The sequence below is a fragment of the Bufo bufo genome, chromosome 5, assembly GCF_905171765.1.
Source record: "Bufo bufo chromosome 5, aBufBuf1.1, whole genome shotgun sequence".
NCBI lineage: Eukaryota > Metazoa > Chordata > Amphibia > Anura > Bufonidae > Bufo > Bufo bufo.
This window is the reverse complement of record NC_053393.1, coordinates 517,597,359-517,610,323: the sequence shown is the minus strand read 5'-3', so window position 1 is coordinate 517,610,323 and position 12,965 is coordinate 517,597,359. Positions and strand designations below refer to the sequence as shown.

General features: G+C 44.2%; 1 protein-coding gene across 1 annotated transcript in view; it reads right to left on the bottom strand.

Annotated features, from left to right (window-relative positions):
- The window catches only part of CUBN (cubilin), a 236,538-nt gene that overhangs the window by 182,214 nt on the left and 41,359 nt on the right, over window positions 1–12,965 (bottom strand). Inside the window, exons 21-25 of the mRNA XM_040434511.1 lie at window positions 12,592–12,817; window positions 12,274–12,404; window positions 3,735–3,921; window positions 2,565–2,722; window positions 1,745–1,926 (exon numbers count right to left, since the gene is read on the bottom strand). Coding sequence (XP_040290445.1) covers window positions 1,745–1,926; window positions 2,565–2,722; window positions 3,735–3,921; window positions 12,274–12,404; window positions 12,592–12,817 — 884 coding nt within the window. The remainder of the gene's footprint in view (window positions 1–1,744; window positions 1,927–2,564; window positions 2,723–3,734; window positions 3,922–12,273; window positions 12,405–12,591; window positions 12,818–12,965) is intronic.

Here is a 12,965-nt window from a genome sequence, read left to right as displayed (position 1 = left end):
GATTTCTAAACATACTGCAAGTATCTGTATCAGATTTGTACCTATGACACCGGCTGACCTGTTACATGTGCGCTTGGCAGCTGAAGACATCTGTGTTGGTCCCATGTTCATATGTGCCCGCATTGCTGAGAAAAATGATGTTTTAATATATGCAAATGAGCCTCTGGGAGCAATGGGGGCGTTACCGTTACTCCTAGAGGCCCTGCTCTCTCCACTTGGATTGACAGGACCAGGCAGTGTAAAAATCATCACACTTTGCCCTGTCAATCCAAGTGGAGAGGGTGCCATAGTTGCAAAGAGAGAAGAGCCTCTAGGTGTAACGGCTACGCCCCCGTTGCTCCTAGAGGCTCATGTTCATATAATAAAACATCTTTCTCAGCAATGCGGGCACATATGAACATGGGACCAACACAAATGCCTTCAGCTGCCAAGCGCACATGGAACAGGTCAGCCAGTTTCAAAAGTGCAAAACTGCTGACAGATGCCCTTTAACGCAATCTCTGCCTGCTAGAATTAATAAGGAAGCTTTATTGTTTACTTCCAGGGGATAAAAATCTGCACTTTTTACACACATTGCGTGACACCTGGCACTTTGGTCATGCTCATTATCGCCTTGTCATTATTGCTGCAGCCATCTCATCTGCAGGATTTTGTACCTTCTGCAGCCATCTCATCTGCTTCAGTGGCACACCTGCAGGGAGGGAATCTCCTCTCACGAAGCAACATTTTGGGCACTCACAATCAAGGACTTGCTTCAGGCCTGGTCTATGGCCTATTCTTTGGCACACCCCTGGCTAGGGTATACAGATAGCTTCTAGTGCTACTGCAAAATTTTCCCACAACACACACTTGCGATGGTCCACATTCACCTGCTGCAGCAGCTATTGCAGCATGCCTTAATTTAGTCCAATAGGTGGGTGTGCGCATAACACGCAGTTTACGTTTTTTTTGTTTTCCCTACTCTTCTCCCCTGAGCAGGTGATGTGTTAGCCACATGACTCCTTGTGGGAGAAAGAGGTCAGACTCTTCTTCCTTACTTCCTCCAGACAGACAGTGTCCAAGACTTGTCAACCAGTTCCCCAGAGGAGTGCCACGGGGGTCCCAGTTGTCGGACCCCCATGATCACATGTTGACGACCTATCCAGAGGAAAGGTCAACAGTTACAAAGAGTTAGATAACCCCTTTATGACTCCAAAATGCAGAGTAACTGCTGCATTTCCCCTCCTCCCTCTTTTGGTCCCGTATTTACAATTTTACACTAGATGGACTTTGTAATAAATGAAGAGGAGGCTTCTGAACAGGGGCAGGGGAACGTAAAACGAGAAAGGGGACTAATCTATATTAAAAAAATGTGTGTACTACTCTTCTTTAAAGCACACTCTAAGACCTCATGCACACGACCGTTGTGTGTTTTGCGGTTCCGCAAAACACGGATGGCGTCCGTGTGCGTTCCGCAATTTGCAGAACGGCACGGATAGCCATTAATATAACAAGAATAGGACAGGTTATATTTTTTTTTGCGGGGCCACGGAACGGAGCAACGGTTGCAGACAGCACACAGAGTGCTGTCTGCATCTTTTGCGACCCCATTGAAGTGAATGGGTCCGCATCCAAGCTGCAAAAACTGCGGCTCAGATGCGGACCCAAACAACGGTCGTGTGCAGGAGGCCTTAAACTGATCAAGCAACAATCAGATCAGCAATTGCCAGAGGCTCTTTGGATCTTTCGCACACGTGATACTTACCGCAAGATAATCACGATCACAATTTATGTGATATTCCAAATCGAAGTGCTGGAACTCAATCTCAAGAAGATTACCGCTCGAAGATTTCAGGAGCCAGTAACATTCAGAATTGTGGTAATATGGCATGGGGTAGTTCGGAGATGTAAAAGCACCAGATAGAGCAGTTAGGGTTGCCCCACAGCCTGCAACAAAGTGAAAATAAAGTCAGGGGGGAGATGCACTGGCGTGTATGTGGAGGATAAGAGTGGCTGTGGTGGCGATAAGGGGTACCATAGTCCTAACGGTGGCCAATCCCTCTCTGGCTCTCCTCTAGGTTGTGGATGGAGGGCCACACCCTTTGTTTCCCTCAGGGCACACCCTAGGCTTAGAGCACCTGCCTGATGGTGGCTGGGGTGACCTTGATGGTGGCTGGCCAGGGTGCATGGCAGGAGGGCAGGGGCCGGCTGATGGTGGAGCCAATGACCAGGCCTGCTTGATTATGAGATTAACAACCTCTACTGAGGATGATAGGTGACACAGTACAAATATCAGTAGAAGGCACAGTTCTGAGATTTATCACAAGGCAGCCTTCTTCCCAAAGGCTGTGTATAGGGGTAGGCAGTGTGATAACCCCCTCTAACCTCTAAAAGCCCCATGTGTCCTGCAAAATTAGAAACAAAACATGTTGGGGTAGACTGAGAAATAAGAAAAAAATAAGAATGCAGCATTACAAATGGTTAATGTGATCATGATGGTTATGGAAAACAAAATAGACCAAAATATACCATTAGATAAACCGATCATCTGTGAATTAAAACATATAGCCTGAATACAATATTACCTGTGGCAGCGCTTTCCCAATGGGCTTCAAATCCATCATATGTATTAGTAGAATCACTTCTGAATTTTACCCAGAGTTTATTGCTATGGGAAATAATTACTGGGGGACCTTCATTACAGAACCGTCCAAATAACGGTGATGTTTCATAGCCCCCGTCTCTGAAATGAAAAAAATAAATAAACATTAATTTCAGATAATTTCATTCAATCAAATTTTTCTCCTGTAAAGAAAATCATTAGTATAAGGTGTCTAGAATAGAAGAGGACTATAAATACTTTGGTCCTAATGACTGATGTATTAAAAATGTTCCTCATGGGTGGGGCTTTGTGAACACAATTAATCTATTGGTGGCTGGCCTAAATGTGAAAATACAATAAATGGACAATGCCAGCTGATCACTCTGACACTGTGCTTTTCAAACTGCTTCTTAAACGTGGTCTCTGGACTAATATTTGGTAACGGTAGCTGGATTGCATTGTGAATGCACTGGTGTTATTCGGAGTGTATTAGAAAGTGAGGAGCCAGAGAGATAGATCTTTTTCATCGATTCATCCCGGGTGTGCAGAAGCAGCGAGTGTCCTCTCTTCCTACAGCTTTAGTCAGAAAATGGGTGTTTGTAATAATTTTGGGGGTTCTGAAGTTTCGGGGCGGAATTATAGAGGCTGTCCACCTCTACGGATACCATAGAGGTGGGTCCCCTGCTTGGGTCAGAATGGAGAGCCACCTTATATTAGCGAATGAGTTGTCATTGTAATAAATAGATGCTCATTCATCTGATTGGCCACCATGCAATACTAACTTTCCTTGCTGATTGGCAATTCATTTGCCATAATAAGCACTTTGCTGGGCCATCTAGGGTCATCAGTTGATCATCCCATCAGCCGGACTTTGAAAGGGGATGTCTCTGATTTTAGGGTCTACCTAGGCATTAGGTTGGAGAGTGTGGTCTATACAAAGGTTTGAAGAACATGTTTGGTCTGTCCATAATCTTAAGCCCAGTGTTGCAGCTTTGCCCAGTTGCGACCCAACAACTGCAGCCTGGCTATCCATATGGAGAACAGGTTAGGCAGTGGGGTCTCTAGGTTGTTTGGGGATCCCTGGCTCTATGAAGTTTGAGAACCCCTGATCTAATACCTATGACTTCATCATCATGATGTCCTCTTTACTTGCCTGATTTCCACATAATCCTTGGTACAACTTGTTGATTTTTCCAGACTGAAGCGTGTGAAGTTCAGCATAATCTGCCTGTTGACCTCAGCGCTGATGGTGTACACGCATTCCCTGTTGGTGGGATATTTATTCGGATAGTTTGGAGACGTGAAAATGCCTGTGGCTTCTGTGTAGGTGACATCACAGGCTGTTTTGGAAAAAAAAACAAAAGACAAATGGCTGCATACACTTCTTTAATGGCAAATTATAATTCTTTAGATAATTTGCCGATTCACATTTTACTGACACAATCCATCACTCACGCACAACTTACCAAAAAGCCTGCCCCTTTTACTGTCTCTGCATCACCCGCCCAGTGTGTGTTTGGGTGCCGGGATTGCATTTGATGACGTAACTACTGGCGCCATACACAATTTAAGGCAGATATCCTGGAGATGACGGGATGTTTTTCCAGCACCCAAGAGATTTACCAACTCTTCTGGTAGTCTGGAAGGTCTTTCCTTTTTCCAAGAGCCTACTGGATGTTTCAGGAGAGTCAGGCTATGACCACACGGTATGCTCGTGGCGCGGCATGCTATGGTAGAGTACCATGTGGCAGCTGGATCCTGCATTGTTCATGTGGCACCCTTCAATATTGTGCGGCTATTGACAATGCAGATCGACTAAACAGTGTAGTCTTCATTGGTTAACAGAGCCAGCTACTACATGGTACTCCACCGTAGAGTGCTGCGCCACAATTGTGACACGACCACGCCCTATGATCATACCCTTACTCTTCTGAAACATCCAGGAGGCTCTTGGAAAAAGGGAAGACCTTCCAGACTCCCTGGTAAAGAGAGCCAGTTGAAGTCCATACAACCACGTAGTACTCAACTACAGGGCAGCCATTTCACAACTGCGTCATACCCTTAGCATGTATGAGTAAGGTACAGAGAGGACTCAGAGGCAGCAGTTACACCTGGGGCTTAGTGCCTAAGAGGGTCCAAAGGTCCTAATGTCCTTGAGAAGACCTCAGTATTATAAATAGAACATGGTAGGTGGGGGGGCTCTAGTACAGGAGTTTTAACTTACCCCTCAGAGAAGTAGGGTCTTTCAGCCCCGAGGACACCAGCCCGGAGGATTGTATAGTGCACACAGTTACTACCTAATATTAAGAGGCATAATATGAAGTTCCTGAGCCTCAATGTAAAATCTGTAAAAAGGCCCCCACCTACCATGTAACATAACACTGGTGTCTTCTCATGTAGGGCAGAAGGGCCAAACACGACTGCTACATCTACCCCATGTATAATTTATGTCATGTCAATACAAACCACACACTCACCCATTTCCATATCAATCTGAGCATGCACTGATCCTGACTTACAACCTGCATTATACTTCAGAGCTGCATTCACAATTCTGCTTAGACAGTCGGCAAACTTGTCGACAAACATTCCCCTAGGTGTGAATTAATTCACACATACCAGATGTATTAAAATGTAGTTATGTTCATGTGAATGGGGTTGTTTTGGTGGCAAATGGATTTCTTCAACCACCCCCCTTAGTTGGATGGGATACTTGCAGCTCTTACAATGCGGTAGGGCAGTTTCTCCCACATCTTATTACTCTTATAAAACTTTCTAATATCTTCTGGAGTTCAGTTTCTGACCATATTCTAGAGTTCTGCGTGCACTGACTTCTGCTCACATGAAAGATCAGTTTTGTTACAGTGTGTCAGTATCTTTAAGAACCTTAAGTCTGGAGACCAGGAGAACTAGGTAGATACTCGCGTTACTCACATAAGATTAACTAAACTATAGCAAACTGTACAAGTGTGGAGGTAGGACTGTGCCTATTTCCTTTGTTTTCATTCATTTACAGCAAGCAGTGAAAAATTGCACAGAAATCACTGAACTGGAAAGATAACGGATGGGAAAACTTTAGTAACGTTATGTTTTTCCAAGCTGGTAATGTCTGTGATTCATGTCCCACGCATTTCCTATCATCACCATGCTGCATAGTATTATGGTGACTACCCGGCCAACCATGATAGGTCAAACAATCTGTGTTCAGCATAAATCCAGACTGCTATGTAACAGGGTCACGCTTTATTAAAGGGGTTGTCTAGAATTAGAAAAACATGACTGCTTTCTTCCAAAACCAGCACCACCCTTTGTCCACGGGTTGTGTCTGGTATTGCAACTCAGCTCCAAAGAAGTCAATGGGGCAGAGCTGCAATACCACACACAGCCTGTGGACAGGGGTGATGCTGTTTTTGGAAGAAAGCTGCCATGTTTTTCTAATCATGGACAACCCCTTTAATTGCACATCAAAAAACAATTTACTGGGGTAATGTCTGGTTACAAGATACATGATCATGTTATTCTCTGCTTGTCGGGTTTCTTGCAGCCATTATGTCTGGCTGTGATTTTACATGCTTATACCCCTGCAAGGCCTCACTGTGTGTGGTGTAACACTGTGTATGGTAAAGTACTGGAGGAGGTGTAGTTCTCATCCAGAATGTTCAGAAGGGTGAGATAAAAGAATACAGGAAAGTTGGATTATTTCAGCAAGGTGTAGTTTGCAGAGGCATGTTTCTTTAAAGTGTTTTGTGTGTTGGTAGAGGGATCTGCCATTCCCTCCCACTACAGTACAACCTTTCCCCCTAGTCTGAGTAAATGAACCTTCAAAAAAAATAAATGACAATGTAGTTAATCACAATTTAGAACACCACTGATTGAAACATTCATGATTCACATTTTGAGGCTGAAAACTTGTCTTGAACAAGGGTTGCTCACACTGCTGGGAAGGGAGGTGTTGTTGTTACTATGTATCACACTAGGTTATTGGTAGCTCTCGGGGGTACTGGTTCTCCTTGTGGAGATGGACTTTTTTTTCCCATCATGTATAACGGAACCAAACGGAAACGTTATGCCTTCCCATAGACATGTGTTAGGACGAAGCAAAACGGAATGCCTCTTAAAGGGTTCCGTTTTGCATTCCGTTCTAGAATTACGTTAAATATTCCATTATAACCTATAACGGAATTTCCTAATGCCAATGCGAACCCGCCCTTAGTTTTCTTCCTTCTGGAAGAGAGCTGACTCTAGTGCCTACAACTATAGGTCATACAAGACTAGCGCTTTAGGTTTAAAATAAGGCACAGTGAGACCTGCCAAACCCAGAGGTAGGGCTTGTGCACACAGCCGTATTACGGATGGTTGTTGTATGGGTCTGTCATATGGCTGTGTGCATGAGCCCTACTGCATACCATACCTATGTGAGCCTTTAATAAAAAAATAAAAAAAAATTGATAGAATGACATATAGAGCTATACATTGCTATACATAGAACGGTACACCGAGTGCTCATGACTCTGTAATATGAAACCATGTGCCATTATAGTAAAAAGGAAAGTTCAGCAGCTCTCACCTGCCCCACCTTCACCTGTGAGCACGAAGGACCCGTGTCAGGCCCGGGTAACACAGTGCAAAAAGGTTCAAGGAATCCAGCTCCACTTCGGTAAAGGAATATTTATTTTGCTTGCGGTAAAATCACATCCAGTTACAGTTACAAAAGTCTTGTCTACGCCTTTCGGGCTACCAGAAAAAATTCAAGCCCTTACAAATGACCATGGGCTTGAACTGTTTCTGGTAGCCCAAAACGCGTAGACAAGACTTTTGTAACTGGATGTGATTTTACCGCAAGCAAAATAAATATTCCTTTACCGAAGTGGAGCTGGATTCCTTGAACTTTTTTGCACCATGTGCCATTATACATTGCCTTGTGCATGAGGCATTATCTACACTGATACATTGTAACAAACCGACTATGAATTGCAACACAAAGAATATTAGAAACTTCTCACAATGGAAACTTTTTCTACATATAGACTATATAAGTGTTTTTATATACAGTACATTTTTATATACAGTACAAAACTATGAATTAACACATGTGGAATTATATACATAACAAACAAGCGTGAAACAACTGAAAATATGTCATATTCTAGGTTCTTCAAAGTAGCCACCTTTTGCTTTGATTACTGCTTTGCACACTCTTGGCATTCTCTTGATAAGCTTCAAAAGGTAGTCCCCTGAAATGGTCTTCCAACAGTGTTGAAGGAGTTCCCAGAGATGCTTAGCACTTGTTGGCCCTTTTGCCTTCACTCTGCGGTCCAGCTCACCCCAAACCATCTCGATTGGGTTCAGGTCCGGTGACTGTGGAGGCCAGGTCATCTGGCGCAGCACCCCATCACTCTCCTTCATGGTCAAATAGCCCTTACTTTCAAAGTTTTCCCAATTTTTCGGCTGACTGACTGACCTTCGTTTCTTAAAGTAATGATGGCCACTCGTTTTTCTTTACTTAGCAGCTTTTTTCTTGCCATAATACAAATTCTAACAGTCTATTCAGTAGGACTATCAGCTGTGTATCCACCTGACTTCTCCTCAACGCCACTGATGGTCGCAACCCCATTTATAAGGCAAGAAATCCCACTTATTAAACATGACAGGGCACACCTGTGAAGTGAAAACCATTTCAGGGGACTACCTCTTAAAGCTCATCAAGAGAATGCCAAGAGTGTGCAAAGCAGTAATCAAAGCAAAAGGTGGCTACTTTGAAGAACCTAGAATATGACATATTTTCAGTTGTTTCACACTTGTTTGTTATGTATATAATTCCACATGTGTTAATTCATAGTTTTGATGCCTTCAGTGTGAATCTACAATTTTCATAGTCATGAAAATAAAGAAAACTCTTTGAATAAGAAGGTGTGTCCAAACTTTTGGTCTGTACTGTACATAATTCTCTTTAAAGGGGTTGTGCCAGGAAAACCAGCACCTGGATCTGAATACTTTTGTAGTTGCATGTAATAAAAAATGTAGTACAGCCAGTGAGTTATTCAATAAAATGCATCTGTATAGCGCCACCTGCTGGTTGTTCTTTTCCTTATTTCTTGTCCACCTCACTGAGGTGGTCACACGTGCTCAGTTTGAATCTTCAACTGTCACTGTCTGTTAAAAGCTGTGGCAGTTACAGGGAAAGCTGAGAAGGGACATGCCCCCTGAGCTGCCAGCCTGAAATAAATCTAGCAGAATCATTGGAGTAATGAATGGGGAGATCTCTGGATCCACGGGAGGTACAGGGCTGGTTCAGGCTTGGTTAGAAAGAGGTTGTCATGTGCTATATGATGTCTGATTGACATTTTTTGCATCAATCATAAATAACTTTACACGTTAGCTATTTTTTCCCCCCTTTTTTACGGACTAATACCGGTATAATACATTGGGAATTAGTCTGAATGGAGCTAACGTCTCTTGAGACCTTTTTGGCAAGGAACCCGATGATGTGTGGGAAACTGAACGCCCTCCAGTCCTACTCCTCTGGATTCCTTTGCTCCTGTTAACCCTTTGTGCTTGAGTCCAAATTGAATGTTCTGCTGAAATGTAATGTCTCATTCACATAGGGAAATAGCGTGGCAGCATGGATACCCCTGCCATCTTACAGATCAGCGGCAGGTAGTGGGTGCTATTTCTTTGCAGGACATCTTTTAAGGGGCACGTGGTAATGATTTATGTCACCGAGACCTAGCAACAACCATATAGAAATCACACGCTGCGCATTTGGTCCAATTTTCCTACTGCAGAACTTTTTCCATTTGTGTTGCAAAACACATTGCTCTTTATTTGAGACCGGGCAGGGTTACAAAAAACGAACCGTATCCATATTCCCTTCATAACTACATGACCGCAGGGAATGGGAACGCTCGTTTCTGCAAGCCGGGGGCCCCGAGGCTGGCAGACACAGAGGCCCACAATACAGAGTAGAATCATCCAGCACAAAGGCCCTTTAGAGGGATTGTCATGTAGATGCCAAATAAAAATAACCGCCTCAGCATCCACAAGATCCCTCTGGCATTTCATAGACATGTTTACTGACTACCTTCACTACTTCTATGCTTCTCCCAACCCATTTATTTTTGTTTGTTACAAATTTTTCATGGCCAGGAGGGCAGGAAACGCGTAGCGCTGCTAGGTCACCCTAAAAACAAGAGGGGTGCAGATTTAATCAACAAAATGCCTTCGCGTCCACTCGTCTACTCGTCAGGCTTCACGTTACACAAGATTATATGGCTAGGAATAGGGCTAAACAGACAAACTGGCCTTGTGGCCTAGAGCAACCAATCAGAGCTCAGCTTTCATTTCTGAAATTGCTATGGACAAATGTAAGCTGCACCTTGATTGGTTGCTAGGGGCAACAAGGCAGATTTGGTAAATTAGGCCCGATAGTAGAGCTTACATGGAGGTCCCTGAACAAAACATATAGTGAAGGGCACTTCTAATTAGCAGTTTCATATAATTATACCAAGCATAACATTAGATAATTGCTGCCAGTTTGCACTCATGTGAACAGGATCTAACGACCATCTAAGGCTCTGTTTATGTCCCCTTTATTGATTTCCACCATCCTAGGAGCAGATGAAAATAATGAATACATGTATGTATGAAGGCAGTGTTATGCTGAACGTCAGTGCCCACCTCCATCTCTCTCCTCCCTATGGGTATGGCAGCCGGAACGCTCACCTTGTTTCCCCGCCGGCTAGTACCTGCTGCCGTCCTTCTGTTCCCTCCCATACAGCTCTGTCCACTCCACATAGCCTGAGATCTGCTGCTTCCCCCCCACCCATAAGGCATGCACACCTCTTTTAGCTCTTAAAGAGCCAGTGTTCATCCATCTCAGTCTTCCCCAGCCAATGGCTGGCCACCTTAGGGTAGTTAAGGAACCTTCCCTTGTGGGAAGGAGGCTAAGCAATAGGTTCTGGATCTCTAGATTTGACTCTTCTCTGCGTGACCTGACCTCTGCCTGATCTCCGTTCTGACCTTGAGTCAGACCCTAGGACCGACTATGAAGTTCGCAAAATTTGCCCGCCTTGACCTCGACTTGTCCCTGACTACGGTTTTGTCTGATTCCTTGGTGTTTCACATCGGTGTCTCTTGATCCCCTTGGGTCAGCAGTCTACTAAACAGAGAGGTAGCGGCCTAGTGGTTCCCCTACTGCGGAGTCCAGATCCCAGTATATGGGTTAAATGGTAAATACCAGGGGGGCTACTTAGATAACACCCTTAGGTATAGCCAGGGCCGGCCTTTGGAGTGTGCGAGCTGTGCGGCCGCACAGGGCGCCATGGCAACAGGGGCGCCCGGCGGCCGACCCAGCTCACAGTTGGTCTTTACTCTCTTACAGGCTACAGCAGGCCGACCCGACCCGAGATTGTGTGACTGTGAGCGAGGCGAGTCGGCGACTAGGCGAGCCTGGCGAGTGGCAAGCTCAGCTGAGCCGCTGCAGCTGCCAGGTCCAGGAGCGGTGCGTGGAGGAGGAGCTTAGGGGCGCAGCGTCCAAGTGCTGCGGCCTGCGCCTTCACAGAGTCTAGCCGTGGAAGGATCCGCATCATCCGCTCAATGTGTGAGGGCGGGCTGGGCGGCGGCCGGTGCTCTGCAGTCCCAGACAGGGAGGGAGAAGAACTAGACAGTGAGTACCTGTTCTTATTGTTTTTTTTTTGTTTTTTTTAAATATAGTGTACTGACAACATTGCTCTTGTTTCTACAATACATAAACTGACTTTGTGGATTATACTATTAAAGTGGCACTGTCACTGTCTGGGAATTTGCCAAATTTGCAAAGACCCCCGACAGTGACCGTGAAGCTGATCTATAGTTGATCTATACCTTCACTACTGTGTTAGCATGTGATTTTTATGTTGTGATTTTTATGTATGTTTAGGTGAACCTGGGGGGTTGCCCACAAGATTAGCTCGCACAGGGCGCCTGAACACCTAAGGCCAGCCCTGGGTGTAGCCCCATGTTTCATCTGTTTAGTAGACACAGAGAATCCACATCCGATTCTAACAGGCAAATTTTAATTGTAAAATGATAAATTTGGAGCATCTTTAGACTGTCTATTCTGTGTTTACACTGTCTGTATATTAGAGAGACTTTGTAAAGTTGAAGCTTATTTCTATTTTATCATGGTGTTTTGTGTAGATTGCCTGAGTTCAAGTTGCCTGTAGCAGCCTTTGGACTTCCTGTCTGGGTGACCACCATTTAAGCATGCTACACTTGTTTGTATCTGGCCCTACCGGTATTGAGAACCGGAGGCATGAGAAAAGCACAAGAGAATAAATAAATATATTAATAAATTTATTCTCTTGTGCTTTTCTCATGCCTCCGGTTCTCAATACCAAAGGGCTAAAATAGGGAGGAACAGAATAGTTTCTCGCACAATTGCATTCAGTCTGCACACCGTATTTATTAGGACCAATACCCTTTATTTCACAGTTCTGAAGTCTTAGACCTGGTCACATTCCTTCTTTGTAAGACTGATTAACATAGTTCTCAATATTCCTGAATATGCAGGGATTGTCCCGAATTTTCTGAGATAGTCCCTGCAAATTCAGGCTGTCCTGAGCCAAAAGTGGGTGGGGCTTACGTTGGTAAATATGGATTAATTGCTTAAAAAATAGAAGTGCTCTGTAAAGTCTGTTGCTAGATGAACTCACCTGTGGACGCATTGATGGATACATAGTTAGCCGAAAATCCTTCTGCACCGATCATTAAATCGGTCACAAGCAATACAACCATGGTGCTGTCACTGCTGGTTATTGTGGGAGGGATGGATCGTCCACAGTATCTGTAGGATATTTTACATATTTATCACCTTTGATATCACTCTCGTATCACAATCGCCCGTGCATCACATCAGTCGCTGCGGCCTCATTCATACCAAACTATAGAAAGTTCTGCAGAAATTATTTCTTAGACCGCAGTTTCAAAAACTACTATGAGCATGAGAATGAGACAAGTACATGTAAGATTACCTTCCAATCTTGTTTCCTGAGGTATCTGTTGAATTATCATATATTTCCACATAATCATATTGACATGAATGGGAATGATCCAGGTTGAATACAGAAAAGGTTAAGCGTACTAAATTTCCAGGCTGGACTGAGATAAGCCACATGCAATTAACACCATGCGGGTATACATTGGGGTAACCTGGGCTATTAATGGTGCCCTCTGGGGTGGTCATTGTTCCTCCACAACCTGCCAAATAAGATACAAATCATCTTCAGAATATGATTTCACATCTGGAACTTTATGGTCTATACAATGGTTTATCTATCGATGAACAGTTTGCTTGGCATGAACCTAAACCTGCTCCTGACCTGAACTTGAACCTATTTCCTCCTCA